General features: G+C 39.4%; 2 protein-coding genes across 3 annotated transcripts in view; both read right to left on the reverse strand.

Annotated features, from left to right (window-relative positions):
* Nucleotides 1-380: 380 nt before the first annotated feature.
* Nucleotides 381-6,357, reverse strand: ARL1 (ADP ribosylation factor like GTPase 1). Its single transcript, XM_057386176.1, has 6 exons — nucleotides 6,261-6,357; nucleotides 4,266-4,403; nucleotides 2,886-2,967; nucleotides 1,810-1,921; nucleotides 947-1,125; nucleotides 381-758 (listed from the first exon to the last, which is right to left on the reverse strand). The coding sequence occupies exons 1-6, from the start codon at nucleotides 6,262-6,264 to the stop codon at nucleotides 728-730; spliced, it is 546 nt and encodes a 181-aa protein (XP_057242159.1). The 5' UTR covers nucleotides 6,265-6,357; the 3' UTR covers nucleotides 381-727.
* Nucleotides 6,358-7,618: 1,261 nt separating this feature from the next.
* Nucleotides 7,619-15,845, reverse strand: part of NUP205 (nucleoporin 205) — a 46,110-nt gene continuing 37,883 nt past the window's right edge. For both annotated transcript variants that reach the window (XM_057386156.1, XM_057386163.1), the window contains exons 34-43: nucleotides 15,288-15,426; nucleotides 14,954-15,080; nucleotides 13,973-14,049; nucleotides 12,956-13,084; nucleotides 12,288-12,414; nucleotides 11,419-11,585; nucleotides 10,898-11,021; nucleotides 9,897-10,025; nucleotides 9,129-9,202; nucleotides 7,619-7,974 (exon numbers count right to left, since the gene is read on the reverse strand). In XM_057386156.1, coding sequence (XP_057242139.1) covers nucleotides 7,822-7,974; nucleotides 9,129-9,202; nucleotides 9,897-10,025; nucleotides 10,898-11,021; nucleotides 11,419-11,585; nucleotides 12,288-12,414; nucleotides 12,956-13,084; nucleotides 13,973-14,049; nucleotides 14,954-15,080; nucleotides 15,288-15,426 — 1,246 coding nt within the window. In that variant the 3' untranslated portion in view covers nucleotides 7,619-7,821. The remainder of the gene's footprint in view (nucleotides 7,975-9,128; nucleotides 9,203-9,896; nucleotides 10,026-10,897; nucleotides 11,022-11,418; nucleotides 11,586-12,287; nucleotides 12,415-12,955; nucleotides 13,085-13,972; nucleotides 14,050-14,953; nucleotides 15,081-15,287; nucleotides 15,427-15,845) is intronic.

Here is a 15,845-nt window from a genome sequence, read left to right on the forward strand (position 1 = left end):
CTGCAGAGAAAACTGCCTGCKTACTTTGATTTGGCCTTCAGTTTCTGCAGCTATACCGAACTACTTACCTGTCACTTGTGGCTAAGACAAGAGTGCAGGGGTAACAGCTCAGGAAGGYGGCAGTCAGGTTACAGCCCTGGCAGTGATGTCTACTGAAGACATTGATTTTCCCTTCAAGACACCCATGTTAGCAGCCAGAGGTGCACTACCTGTGCTCTGTTGCTGCACTTCACTCTAACAGTGTATGAAGTAAAACAACACTGGCTTAAGGAAACCTCTGTAGCTACGTGGGTGGTAGAACTGGCAGCACTCGGACTTGTTTCTGTAAAGCAAGCAGCAAGCAAGCAGCCTCTAGCAAGCAACACACCTCTGGACATAGCTGACAGTTCCAGATTTTATTAGTGTTCTAATTACACCAATACACTGGCCACCAAAACCACCAAAGGAAGAGGGAATGACAAAAAAAAGAAACAAAGCAACTTTGCCAGCCAGTAAGGCTTTCATGCAAATTAACATAAGTACATTCTTTAAAGAAAAAGAAATGGAGTATGATAATGTACACAGACATTCACTTATTTCAGTTTTACAGTTCAAGAGAGGCATCCACATTACAGAAGTCAAATTCAAATCTGTCCTATTTACAAGTATCTGTGGCCTGAAAATACTTAACTGCAGAAAGGAGGATGCTGACTATAGCTGAAACTTCCTTGCATTGGTCAGTTTTGTATCACTGCCTGCTCTTCAAGGCTTCCACCAACCTAGGAAAAAGGTTAAGTCAGTTTACTGAAAAATCATTTCAATTCTGCTGAAATACTTCTAGGAGAAAACCAGTCATTCTTCTAGTGCGGACACCTTAATGACTATCCACAAATCCAGTCTTATAAAAAGCCCCACCAAATCTGTAAAATGAAGCCTATGCATAAAGCGTAAGTAGATTGTTACTCACCATTCCATTGCTTCATCAAGCCCCGTGCCTTTAGTTGCAGAGGTTTTGAATATCTGCCATTTTCGGTCCTTCAAAGCTGGTAAGCCAAGGGCATTTGCCATTTCTGTGGGAGTCATGGCCTGTTCCATGTCCTGTTTGTTTGCAAACACCACCAAAATGGCCTTCTTCAGCTCTTCTTCCTAAGAAAAAGGGAAATTGTGGAAGTTGTTGCAGAGACATTTACTGAATTCATTTAAAGAGAGAAACCTGTATAATAAAAAGGAACTTCAGCAGCTCTCAGTAAGTTTCATAGCTGATTTCTGTTCTTTAGAAAATTCTTCAGTGAAAGAATGGTGTTTATTTTTAATTCCAGTGTGATACTACATACAGGCAGTTTCAAAACATGGCCAGTCCAAACTCTGAAACAAGCCAGTAATTGGATTTAACAAGGCACATTAAATGAGCTTGCAGGTATTTTGGGGCGCAGGAGAAGAGAGAGAAAGGAACTCCTCTTACTTGTATTACCCTRCTCCACATTTGTTCTTCAGCTTCAAAACACAGGATACTAATTACTGTCAATCCTTCATGGCGTGATTTTGCCATACTGCAGTACTGAACAGCTGTCCTGGCTTGCAGGTAAATTTTCATATGACCACATGTAATTATCTACCCAGATAATGCTGTACAAACTCATGAAATACCTGTAGAGWATTCAGTGCTGTTTTCAGTCAGAAGTGCTGCACAAGCTATGCTGAGGGCTAAAGTTTCATAAAATGAAGTCGAGCTTCACTTGACACACTGAACCAAATTTCACATTCACTCAAAAAAAGTTTTAATTTCTCAGTTTGTCTTACTGATAACAACTGTCATCCCTGTTTCCTTACCTCTAACATAGCAACAAGCTCTGATTTTGAAGTGCCAATTCTGTCTCGATCACAGCTGTCCACTACATAAATGACAGCATCTGTGTTTGAATAGTAACACCGCCAGTAGGGCCTGCAGAAGAAAGAGAAGTTCCAGTCATGTAATTTGCATATTAGCAGTTCTTTTTAGTCAGATAATAAAAAATAAATCATCCAGAGGAAGTAAAAACTGTCTCTCAGGTGAAAAGACCCCAGGAGGCAAATAGAAGACATCTTCAAGAGGCTACAAAAATGAACAGACAGAACAAAATACTCTCCAAAGCAGAAAGGAAAAAAAAATAAATCAACAAAAAACTCCAACCCAACACAAAGCAAATAAAAAAACAGCTTGAAAACAGGGAAAGAACAGAAATGCTAGGGATGGATTTATGTGGGAATCAGACTGCAGGTTCATAATGAAGGGACAGGAGGGCAAGCAAGTTTACACACAAGCTTCTTCATTACAGTCACCAAAGAAGGATAACCAGAGAAAGCTTAAATGACTAATTCATACAGGCAAGTAATTAACAAGGATCAACACCAAACACCTTTTTCAAATTACTGTACTGAAACTAAGAAGGGAAAGAACCTCTACCTCACTAACTGCACCTTCCTTACTAGCTAACTATACTGTACCTTGCTACTGAGCAGTGAGAAAATAATCACAAAAAGATCATACAGATAATGACTCATTACAAAACTTGCAGAGCTTGCTAAAAAATTACCATCTATACCTAAATCCAACTTCTATATTCTTAAGAATGCAAAATATTTTTCAGATTTTTATCACCCACTCCACTCTTTCTCACAATGCTACTCAATTGCCTACTACACAAATAAATTTGTTTCTCACAGCAAAATGGATGAAAACACTCACTTGGGTTTTTCCAATTTGTAGTGCATCACAGGTTTTACACACAGAATTCCATCAGATGAAAGTGCTCTCCTGACAATGGGCTGTTTTTAAAACTTAGCCAATTTTCACAAGTGCCTGCTGTCAGAATTTCAAGAATTTGGCACTTTTTAGAGGAAGTTAATTTATTTTAAAGATCTATTACCTTATGCTTGTTTGTCCTCCCAAGTCCCAAACTTGAAATTTCAGATTCTTGTATGTCACGGTCTCAACATTGAAGCCAATGGCTGAAACAAAGTTAAACAATTTCACTGTTAGTGATTTTCCTGTTTTTCTGAAGAATATCACAACACTTAGATTATCAGATCTGCAAATTCTCAGTAGCTGCATAATGAAGTTTATGCCCTTTGCAAAGTTACCCTAGGAAACATGACTCAAAATAATGCAGAAATTTTTCTTCTTTGAACAATAAAACCACATCGTAAACATACTGCATAGATTTGTAACAAATGCTACAGTTGTTAACAATCCACAGAGGTGTGCCTGAAACCACCAAAAGAAATAGAGCAAGGGTTAAAGAATTGTCCTGATATAACCAATTGTCCTGTGATAACCAAACATAACTGACAGCTCTAAGAAATGTGTCCTTCACGTCCACACAAGGTCTGCACTCTCRTAAGAACCACAGCAGAACCAAAGCAGAACCAACTTCTCAGCAGAGGACTTGCCACTGTGATGTATGGAAGATGGCAACAAGGCTGCAGTGTAGCACATATGTCATTCCTTTTCCTGCCAGCCCAGAGCAACACAGCACAGGGAAATGAACAGTRGGCACAGGCTGCTTAAAATTTATGGAGGCTGGAAGAGGCAAAAGCCTCGGGGAAAAAAAGATTATGGCCCAGCAAAATGCTGGCTTCTAAAACACAGACCAGTGCAAAGTCAGATTCAGGAGGAACACTACAGATACACAGAAGTTAAGCATCCCTTGTCCTTCCCAACACACAGAGCAATCACTGGGTGGGTGTKGCTACGTGAATTCCAAGACAAGTGGTGAAATCAGTTACATTTTTTCAAATAAGCATCATCTTCTTCCACGAAACCTCACACTGAGTTTTGTTACATTTTCTACAGAATGTAAAGTCAAATCATCTGATTTCTTCTTCTCCATGTTAAATAAAAATATTTATATAATCCTTATTAAAAAAAAAGGTACGATTTACTGACACCATCCTATGTACAGTAACAATGACCTCTGTAACAGCTATATTTGGAAACAAAAGAATTATATAGTGCACAGTTACCATCTACTGAATACAGACCTGTCATGAAAAGCCTGCCAAATCATGCTGACAGTCTTAAAGTCAAATGCTTTTTGCATTTTGCAGGGCAGCATAAAGTATTCTTTTGTAATACTTTTATCCAAGAAAAGTTCTTAGATACAACCAGTGCAAAGCTCCYACAACACAAGCTCCTTTTGTTTATGAAGGAAGTGTGTAGTAAGTTCAGCTGACAAAGTTTATGTGTTAGAGCTACAGGCAAATCACAGGCTACAATGAAGTATTTTCCCTATTGCCAGATCACTTACTYGGAATGGTGGTAACAACTTCTCCAACTTGTAGCCTGTAGAGAATGGTTGTTTTTCCTGCTCCATCCAGCCCCAGGATGAGAATCCTCATCTCTCGAGTTCCAAACAAACTGGAAAAGATGGTGGAGAAAAAGCCCCCTAAAAAAAACAGAAGAGAAAGACGTTTCAATGTCAGCCAGCATTGTGGAGGATATGCAAAGGCAGACAGACAGACCTCATTTCTTATTGGACCACAAGAAGTTTCTTTTCTCCAGTGAAAAAGAGAAGTTCAGGTTGTTGCACAGAAAACTGTGTTATCAACTATATTATGTCCTCCTGGTTTATGTTGCTATTTTATGATTTTATGGTAGCTCGCTCCAGCAAATCACATTGCAGTAGCATCAAGCTTTCTCACTGCACTTACAATTTTATTTTTTTCCTTCTTTCTCATTTATCAAAATCTAAGTCATCTTCTTTTTTCCTTATATGAGACTCTACCTTTTTAATGCCAGAGACTATTGAAGGACTGAAAGAATTCAAAAGGAACTTAACACCAGAAAATGCTTATGGTTTCCACAGGACCAACCACTTCTTTTTTTCTTAAAATTAGGTATAGATCAGTAGGTACATGTTAAATCAGTTCATTACAAACCACAAAGCTGCACTACATTAAGTGCATTAATGCCACACATCTATAGGAGTTGATTTTAAATGTCCTTTTTTTTCAAAACTGGCTTGCCCCAGCAACTCATTTGTTCTCTAAATGCATGAAAGAGTACTTAAGTAGTCAGGTTAATATCTGATTTATGCCTATTAGATTTTTAATCATAAAAGAATACTAATGTTCTAAGCCAGTAACAATTACRGTTTTCCAATGATTTTTTAACCAATATATCGAATGTTAAATAATAATTTTGTAAATACATTTGAAGCCTGTAAAATGTAATGAAACCTCCAATACACCAGAATCACTGACAATACTGATAAATATATCAGAGACAAATAAAAGATTTGCAACCAATATCTTACAGGAAGATGTTCTGAAAAAAATTATTTCCTATGTATGCCTAGGCATCTGTGATGCTTTTCCAGGAAAGGAAGAGAGCAACGAGCTTATAGGAGCAAGCATGGTTATACTTCAGAAAGAAATCAGACATAACAGGCTGCTTTATTTCTTCTAAGCCACGATGAAAGCCATGCACACTACAGAGCTGGCAAACAAGGAAAAGGTATAAGGGACCATCCATTGCCAGTCTGCATAGTGCTGCTCATCACGGCAGCTCTTACTACCACACAGGCAAATAAMCTTTAGAGAACTCAGCTGGGAAAAGGTATTCCAACAGAAATATTCCAGGCAGAAGGTTACCACTGGGTTCATGAAGGCTTAAAATTTGAAAATTCTTTCAGTCAGTAACTTTGCTTGCTGCCAGACACATCTCCACTCTCTCTTCTTACATGCTATCGTGTATGCTTTCCCCACACTAAAACAMTGCTCAAATATCATCTGCAACAGGACAAGTTCACGTCAATCACTTAACCCTTAGATTCAGGGCCTCTCTTGTTATTCCCTCTATTTCATTTACTAATATGCAAGACCTCTCCTAATTCGCTGCTTATTGGCAGTCCATTATAGACCGGAATCAGAGCTTAATTTTGCCAGGTGTCAGGAGTATAAAARCATGAGGATATAACCGAGCACACCCTCCTGCCCTGCTCGAACGATTCGCCATCGCAAGGCAGCTCCAACGCGGCCTCCAAGAGCTCCAGCGGGGGTTCCCCGGGAGCYGCTCCGCGGGCAGGGCCCGGCCGTGCACCGACCCGGGCTGAGGGCAGGTGGGCATCGCGCAAGGGCGGCCCTCAGCCTCAGCCCTCAGCCTGAGCCTCCTGCCCGCCGGCAGGAAGGAGACCGTCCCTGCCCGCGGGAGGGCTCAACAGCGACCTGTCCGCCCTCCCCGCCGCCCCCCGCCTCCACGGCCGCCGGGAAGGGGTGTGATGGACTCCCCGCCCGCTCCTCACCCATGTCGAGCCGCTCCGCCGGCGCTCCGGCCCGCCCCGCTCCGCTGCCCTCGCCGCGCTGGCCCTGCCGCCGCCGCCGCCGCCCAGCTCCACGTCGAACGCCGCGGCGAGTAAACAAGGCGCTCCGTGCCCGCCCCGCCGCCGTTTCGACACACAGAGTCCGACAGTGCCCTCTCCGAGGAGGGAACGCTCTAAGCGCGGGACCCTCCCCGCGGCCTCTCTGGACACGTCTGGGCGAGGAGAGTGGGGAGAAAGATTTAAAGAATAAAAACTGCGGCCCTTGGGGACAGCGCGTGACGAATCTGCGGCGGCGGGTGCGTGCGGCGGGAGGGGCGTTCGGCGTCAGCGGCCCGGGGCCTCCGAGCTGCCAGCGCCGACCGAGAGCCGGGCTGCGAACCGGACCCTGCGGCCACACAACGGCCACTGGCAACCACCGTCTGCTTKATAAAGGGCGTGGGTTCCTCTGGGCCAGCACAACTCCGTTACATTCTCGGATTAGTGCTTGGTTTTCTCCGAGTAGTGGAGAAGCGAGAAAAACGCTGGTGAGCGTCATCAGCCAAAGTCCAGCTCTATAAAACGGTAATAGAAATGCTGCTCCTATGGAATAGCTGACAAGCCTCACCTGATAACAGCTGTCGTCTTACTTGCATAAAAATGATGTAATCTAGGTAACTGGTTGTGCCGATAAGTATACATAAAATTATAAAACCAGAACTATATAATGTAATGAAAATTCAGGGGAAACTATGTAACAAGGCACGAATGAACTGGGCTAGAAGCTCAGACTGAGTTACGGGAGAAGTCCAACAGGTCTCATGTCAATAATCAATGATTATGTTTTTTTTTTAATATTTTACAGAAGATACAAGGATATATGAATGTCTTCTAATAGAACACTCTAACTACAGAACCATTAATGACTGCTCCCTTCCCATGCACTTTATTCTATTTTTATACTATTGCAGCAAGAAAAGTACAGAAACCTTTACTGCCCCAGCTGTAAGAACCAAACCTAGAGCAGTCACCTTCCATGACTTTCATCACTTTTCTCTTATATAAACGTGTTCAAGGAAAAGGAGCGTGTACTTTCAGCTGAAAAAATGGCAGGACAAGAAGGAGCAGAAATAAGCAGTTCACAGTACCAAATGAGTACCAAATCCACACCCCAGTAATAAGTCTGCAAGTGATGAAACCCGATTCATTAAATCTGTGTGTGAAACAGGAACACAAACAAAGATGTTTTCGTTTTCTCTGAAAGCATCCACAAATGCAATGTCATCAGAGCTGCAGAACTTCCTGTTTCCTTGATGTCCTCCATTAGAATTCTTTCTTGCTTGAAATTGTACAGTACTCATAACTCAGTCGAAAACAATCATTTATTTCTTATGTAAGTTGGGAGCAGTAGGAAAGAATACACAAAACTCATCCACAGGAATAAAAAAAAAGTAATAAAATAATTTTGACAGTATTTAGAAAATGTTTCATCTATAAAATGTGATGATCCAGAAGGCCTGCCCTAGTATATTGCTTCACTGGGCAAGCAGCATGTATCTAGAGTCTTTTAAGTCCTTGATATCCTTAGGAGACCACGGATCCGTCTAACGAGAGCTTGAATAAAGGTGTATCGTGAGCGAACCTTGGAATATAAACCTTCGATGTCCAGAAGCTTCTTCTGCAGAGATTCACCAAAGCTGTTCRTGGCCTCAGTCTGAAGCTGAGAAACACAGATTTGATGGAGTCATCAATAAAAAATCTTGTCTTCCTGAAATGCCAGCTGCCTGAAATCCACTGCCTCTTAATCTTTTCACTATGATTTATTCTCTGACCTGCTTTCTAGCTCTAAGTACTACTTGCATTCTTCCCTCAAGTTTTTCTCTCTAAATTATACAATGGATTGACATTCTTCAGAGGTTTTTGGGTGACTCAGCACATTTACAGATTATTCTAATATTACSACCTTATCAGCTCTCTGAATTTTTGGAATTATTGTTTATAATTCAACTTCCTCACTTTTAGTCATGCAAACATGCCTTCCAATTAAAATTTTCCTAGTCCTTTAAGGACTGTTTAGACAATCYATGTGCACCAACATTTTTTCCATTAATACATATGTAAAGAGTCACTGAAATAAACTACATTCTAAGATTTTACCAAGAGGATACCRTATACTTCAATTTTGAACCAATGAAATAAATGACAGATGCCTCCTCACAAAACACAACGATTTTTCTTAAAATTCTAGATCTTATAAAGGTACTTGAGACTGCAGTTTTGAAGAACAGGGGTTTTTCTCTGCAGTCATAAAAATGTCAGCGGGATTTATTAACAAGTATGTTTTTTCCCTGCCACCTATACATCAAATTTACACAAACTATTAAATGCTATGTAAGTGGAAATAACTTCTGTGCTAGCATTCACATTTTATAGTCTACTCAATTCCTGTTACCCTTYTGATCGCATTTCTCTATAGCCTAGCTGAAGTTGATCATAGTGAACAGCTSGAGAAAATTGGGAAAGTTGCCCTCAGATTGCAGGTCTGTCAAGGATAACTGATGTATTTTGAAAGCTATTATTAAAAAAACACTGTTTTCTGGTTGGTAAGGGAAAAAGAACTCTTAAGTTTCAGTCATTTTTTACTTAACTCTTCATATTAAGATCTGAAGATATGTGCGCTGCAGCACAAGTGCCGCAGTGCCACAGTATTTTCAAAACCGATTTTGTAATGCTTCATTAATCCTAAATTAAGTTATATGCTGTTGGTGTTACTGCAGGTTGTTCAGAAGTGGGAAAACAACAGTCAGACTGCTCCTGATAGCTGCACAGTAGCCAGGAGCATACTGTACCCTRCAGCAGACTGTCTCATCTCACCTGTTCTATATCATGCTGGCTCACTCGATTCAGTCCACTACTGAAATCCAACCTCGGCTCTGACCCAAAGGAATCTGGCAACAGAAAATGAGATGTTAAAATTATGTTGGCTGCTCCACACTATCTCTGTATCAAGTCATAAAACAAATTTTAAAAAGTGTTCCAATTTGATCCAGAAGTAAACTTATACATTAGGAATTACACTATTTTTTTTTACTTCAATGATTTAGAGAAAAAATATAGAGTGAGTTATAAATAATTTTGATCAAAACAGCATTTTAAGGAAAAGATTTGTCCCCAAATCCTTCTCCCTGATTTCCTTCCATTTCTTTTTTTTTGAAAAATGAAATTCAACAAACTTAAAATCTTCTGGTGAATCAGTGGTRCCTATAATCCTAAAAATACTTTAAAAACTACGAATATTAACTGTATTTCTTAATTTCATCTTAGATTATGATATTGAAATAGTTTCCTATAAACTATTTTGGATCACTGATCTGATTATTTGAACAGCAGAAATAAAAAAAAATAGTTATTTTTTATTTTATTTTGGAGRTTGTGTGTAATACACAAAAAAAACCCCAAAAAGTCTATAAATTATTAATATCTGTATTGCCAGTTCTGCAGTGGAATATCCAAAGGTATGCCAAATCCAAACAAAATCTCTTTTATTAAATACAAAAGGCAAGATATCAACAGTAGCAAATMGCTTTTAAAGTTAACCATCAGAAGTTGTTCAAAAGCATTTTGATGTTTGAGAAACTTTACCTTGCAGCCTTCCTTTCTTAAATGTCATTCTAGAGGACAGCAGTGGATCTTGGGAGTCAGTGGGTGTGCAGTGCAGTAGGTAGTGTTCCAGATGGCGCCAAAGAATGAAGAGACATATTTCTATAATATCTGCAGACATACCTCAGTGAAGGACTCCAATTTGCTTGTCTTTGGATTGCACATTTACTGCACGAGCATATTTACACACCTGGAAGCAGCTGAAGATGCCAGTTCAACCACTGTTAAGCTGTCACCTTCTCCACTGCCACAGCCTAATGAATGATCGCTCACACTCATTCTCATCAGCCTGCAGAGCTCTAATCCAGCCCTTGGGAGGAGAGCACAGTATGGAGTGCTCATTCATGTGGTTTGTAAASGTACCTCAGCTGCAGAAACTGAATTAAAGCTGAGGTTATAAAGCCAGTAACATATCTGCTGATAGCAGCTAAGTGTGCAGGAGCACATCTTTCCCAAGGGAGGTTGCAGAGGAAAATTCTCATCTGTTGAAGACAATTCTTTTGTACRTGACTGGTTATTTCCACAGAATTACTGGTGTTTACAAGATTTAGGTTTATGCAAGGTTGACTGTAAGACTAGAAACTCCTATTTTGATAGGCACATCAAAATTATTTTTCACAGTATTTCTTCCACCCCCCTTGGAATGTTTCCACCACATTTCAAAGTATTTCTTCCACCACATGTGTGAATGTTTAGAGGGTCTTGGATTCTAAATTGAAGACCTGAGCTGTAACAATTCCTTTACTATCATATTACAGAAAGTCCWAGTAGGGTCTCAAAATGGGAATTACTAACTTGACGATACTTACATTCTGGCAATAGCAGAGCAATACTCTCCTAAGTTAATGGTCAGTATTTGAAATTCACTTCTGGCAAATATTTTTGTTCCCAGTAGTAAGAAATAATGGTAAAAAAGCCCCATTTCCATGTCTCTGCTTTTCTGGAGCATCGCCTTAAGGGTTATTTCAATTTTAGAAGGATACAGGAACAGAGGGAGAGCAGCTTGGCTCGATTATTTATTAGCTTCACCAGGCGTCGCCTTGCCAGTAAGTATTTTTGGGAAGTGGAAATCTTGTCAACCCCAGCTGGCATAACTGACTGGCACAACTGGCATAGGAARAGAAAAAAACAAAGACTGTAGCAAATCACAAAATCAAGAGAAATAAGCAAATAAGATTACTTATTAATATCTAGAACTTTCTTGTAAACTGCTATTTCTTTAAAAACTTGCTCTCTCTTTTGAATTTGCATAACCTTGCTGACCAAAAAAAGGAAAAATGGAATGTATCTCMAAGCAAGTATAATGAAAATCACAACTTTTATAAAGTTAAATATTTTCCTTAAAGTTWTAGATCACTCATTTTATGGATCCCCTTCACCAACAGCAGAAAAGGATACGCATAAGAAGTGGAACTACTTGCTTATCTAAGATGCTTTGGAACCTTTGTTACAGTTAGTCTAAGCTACCACAGTATAGAAACTACTGAGTCAGAAGAACAATTACCTCTTTTATTTCATCTGGTGGCAGTTGCTCCACATTTTGTAGTTTGTTAACGCTCTGACGATGGCTATCATAGTAACTGAAGAAATCACTAGTGCTCTGTTTCAGCAGGTACACAATAATGCCCAGGCCAGGCAAGTGCCAGTAAGGGACCACTGGTGCTTGTGTATCTAGACAAGATGTTGAAGATAAAGAACAAAACTAAAAAACCCCAAGAAATCAATAAGGTATGCTCTCTGTCAATAACCTAGTGCAAGGCACAAAAGCACTGGCAAGCATATTTTGCTCTTGTGTCAGAAGCAACATAACTGAAAGTCTAGGCAAAAAGTTCTGTGGCTGCAGTACTAAAAGGCAGTCAGCCTAATGCAGTATGAGTGTAACACATGAAATGTAGATTAGACAACTTACTATTTACACATTTTAGCCATTCAGTTGCAGTGTAAACTCTTGCCATGTGTTGTAATAAAAGTTCCAGTCAGCATCAAAACACATCTTACATGTCATAAATGAGGTCCTAGTTTAAAATAATGTAATCCAGCACAGACACTGAGAAAAAAAAAAGAAATCCYGACCTTCCTCTCTGTTTACTATTTATTTACATACACATTTCTTTCCTGACATACATGTTTCCGAGGCTGCCACGGGAGATGAATGAAAAGAGAATTTGTTTGTTTTAACTAGGATTAGTTTCCTGATTTGGCTTAGTGCAAGGCAATCCAAGCATGGATTCCAGAATGAGAGAGTGAGCAGCTACAGTATTGGCACGAAGTGACCTAAAGTGCATGTGAAACTGCAGCCTCTGGTTCATAATTTTCTACTAGCCCCAATGTTACACCATTCAGGCTCATAAAACAGCAAGTCAAAAATCTCACCCTGCCGAGGCCCATCCCGGTTGGTTGACTCTGACAGGCTCGGAGTAAACAGACAAACAGTGTGCTGAAAACTGGGGGCACTTTGCAACATCAGCGACTCACAGTATTCCATCACATTTGCACAGATCTGCCAACAAAGGGCAAAAAAAAAACCCCCAGCATGTCAATTACAGTATCTACAGGTTTTGGAGCATTAAATTTTACATGGAAAGATGTCAGTGAACAACATGCTTTGCTCCTCTCTTGTCACCAGAATGTAACAATTCTATTTTCTCATCAGTTATAGACTCTCTTCTACTTCAAGTCTGGGACTTGTCTCCTTGCCTCTTTCCCAAACCTGCTAGTTGAAATTTCTGGATAATTTTTAAGTCCTCTTGGCTCTAACTTAGTGTTAGCCATTGCCATCTATACCTAGTTTCCATGTTGAAAATTTCTGATCAATTTAAGCCTTCAAAACTCAAAAAGTTTGTACCCRAAACAATAAAGGTTTCTAATGCAAATGTAAGTAAACACATTTTCAAGCATAACTTTAAATAAAGTATGGAATCCTACACCATAGTAAAACCAGTATAGAGCTTTACCACTATCAATTGAAATTATGATAACTAACCAATCTGCACAGCAGGTAAAACGCTGAGATTGAAGGCTCTAGCATCTTGTGTCCTTACCTGTTGCATGGCCAATTCAATTTCATCCCTCTTGTTCACTCTGTCTCCTGCTGCATTGTCATCTTGCAGCTTGAACTGACGTAGTCTGTCTGATCCCCCAAACCGACTCAGAAGTCCTAAGCACTGGCGCTGCCGTTAAGAGATTAACATTTTAATTAGCATCTCAACAAATGAAGTGCATGGTTCTTTTCACGTAAGTGATACATGTCCCTTAAAACACAGTATTAAGAAAGCAATGGCAGATCGAATTGCATATAAAACTTTTAGCACTTTGTAAATAAAATATAAATTTTTAAGGTAAAGTGTTTTAAATWACTTTGATTTAATTTAGAAATTAATGGCACCCTAAAATACTGCCAATGAGAAATGAATGCAATTCACAAGTATATAACTTTGTCTTATGTCTCTTGCAGACTATTATACAGACTGCTATCAATGACAGTTTAGGTTTATCCATTCCCACACCTAAAACACCTTTACCTATACAGACAAACAAAATCTGAACCTAAAACACCTTTACCTATACAGACAAACAAAATCTGAACCTAAGTCCCATAAAAGCAGAGTACAAAAACTAATTCAATTGGAAAGAAAATAACCACTAGCATGCCTGCTACACCAAATAGTTGAGCTGAAGACATGCTTGTGGCAAAAGTGCTAACAGAGTATTTCTGCATTACTTCACATGCTTTGGTGACTTCTTATTTTTCTCTCCTAAGATGAATCCTAAGCCAGGGAGGGAAACAAAGTCCCTGATGTAAGCCTGATGTTGCCAAATATTATCTTTTCTACCGCACAGGGAAGTGTGGGAAGACACCAAAAAACAGACCACCAAAACCCCATCCCACACAAACTACCCCTACTCCCACAAAAAACTACCAAACTGCCAAACTACTACACCTCTTGATGCTGGAAAACATCCCTTTCCTAACTGCTAGTACTCWGAGTAAAAAAAAAAAAAATGCATCTAGATAACCAATTCAAAAAGAACAAGGATTAAATGTACAAGTTTATTACCTGAAATCGCCCTATGTGTCCTTGTAGCTCCATCTGTGTCCCTTCATTAACATCCATGTCCATCTCATTTAACACWCCTGATAAAAGATACAGCCATTAAATAACTGTTTGSGTTTTTTAAAAACAGATTTATGCAGTATATATATTTAAATACAAGCATTGATACACTTGTATTTTGCATATTGTTTGAGCAAAACATTCAGATATGAATGCAGCTATCAGGAGATGCATCAGGGCWTGTAGCTTACTGTTCTGGTAAGTAAGCAAATGGGGGCAAGGGAGGCTGGCATGGAAATTGCAGCTGTAGTGCAAAGCTCTGTATACTGTAAGCAAAGAAGCACTTGGGCTTAACCTACAGCTCTACACTGCTTTCTATTGTAGTCAGACATATSTCCTGAAGAAAGAAAGCCATTGAATCAAAATAGAGACATTATCTGAAATGGTAAGCATGCAGAAGAAATCACTATATCCATCACAATAACTATTATCCCTTTTTTGAAGGTAAATCACCCAAGAGAAATGTCAGTATGCTAATCTGCAGTGCTTCCCCAGGAAGCTTTCTTTTTTTAAATAAATAAATACAGAGGTGACATTAAAAAAAATGGGTATGCAAACAATTTTCTTAGTTTCCTCAGTTATGGAACTTATTGAATAAAAATTATTTTTCGAAGATACCAGATACTTTGAATTCTTCTATTTGCAAGTCACCTCCAAGACAAAAAGTACTTAGTGTGAGATAGCATGATGAAAAGAAAATGGAAAGTCAAATACACATGGGTAGGAGCACTAAGTCTACTGCAAATCCACCATATGTACTTCAAGAACTATTATTTAACATTCCTTTATTTTACTCAGAGCTCTACATGTAAAAAAAAATCTATATTCTCATAGATATTATCTTCTGTTTTACTGTTTTTTTTACAGAAAACAAAGCCTGAGAATCATGCAGATGGGGTTGAGATTCAAAATTGCAGATCCTACCAGGCAAAGCTGCCTTGCTGATTATTCCTGTCAGGGAGGCCAGCTCCTGGAGGGATCCAACACTAACATCTTGACACCTCAGAATTGCCTGGATAGTATCTGAATGGGAAATCAGAAACTGCAAAACCTGTACCACAAGAAAAAAAAGAGAAAATATTAATGACTCAAAATTTAACAGTAACCAGAGAGGAAACGAGGCTTTTGAAGGATTTCAGACCTACCATACCAGTGAGGATGTGATTTAGAAAGGAAAAGCTTACTATCAGAGCAAAGGYACATATAATTGCTTCAGATGAGCAATAGCAGTGATACTCCAGCATCCTTTGGAACTTACCTGTCCTGCTGCTTGCAAGTGCTGTGCCATGCTGGATGTGAGGATCACTTGGCACAGTTGAAGAGCTGGAAGAAGAATCTGGCGATAACGTTCCACTGGAGCAGGAATGAAGACTGGGGGTTCTCTCATTGCATACATTCTTAGCAGATTACAAAAGAAGGGGGGGAAAAAAAGATAAATGCAAGAACAGTGCAAGAGTGAAGTCCACTGGAGAGGCAGARCCTGAGCCTACAGTCACTCTTAAGAACCTAAAACCAGTCATAYTTCAATAACAGAACTGGACTTGAAYTGTTTATATTGGAAAAGCAACACATTTGTGATACTCAGCTGCTGYCAGACATTTTCTTTAAGCAGGGAATTTTACTTCTTTGTATTATACTACACTAAACCAGATTACTTCGTTGTAGAAATACAGTACCTGCTAACTGATATCTAAAGGTAAGTATTCTCAAATATTTTAGGAAGACTTGTGCCTAATTCTAAAGTAACTGTTAAATACAGTCCTCTACAAATGTCCTGTAGGTTTTATACMATTTTATACATCTAATTGGAATTTTC

Source organism: Malurus melanocephalus, unplaced genomic scaffold (assembly GCF_030028575.1).
Source record: "Malurus melanocephalus ecotype Western Australia unplaced genomic scaffold, MMel_1.1 scaffold_16, whole genome shotgun sequence".
In the NCBI taxonomy this organism is placed as follows: domain Eukaryota; kingdom Metazoa; phylum Chordata; class Aves; order Passeriformes; family Maluridae; genus Malurus; species Malurus melanocephalus.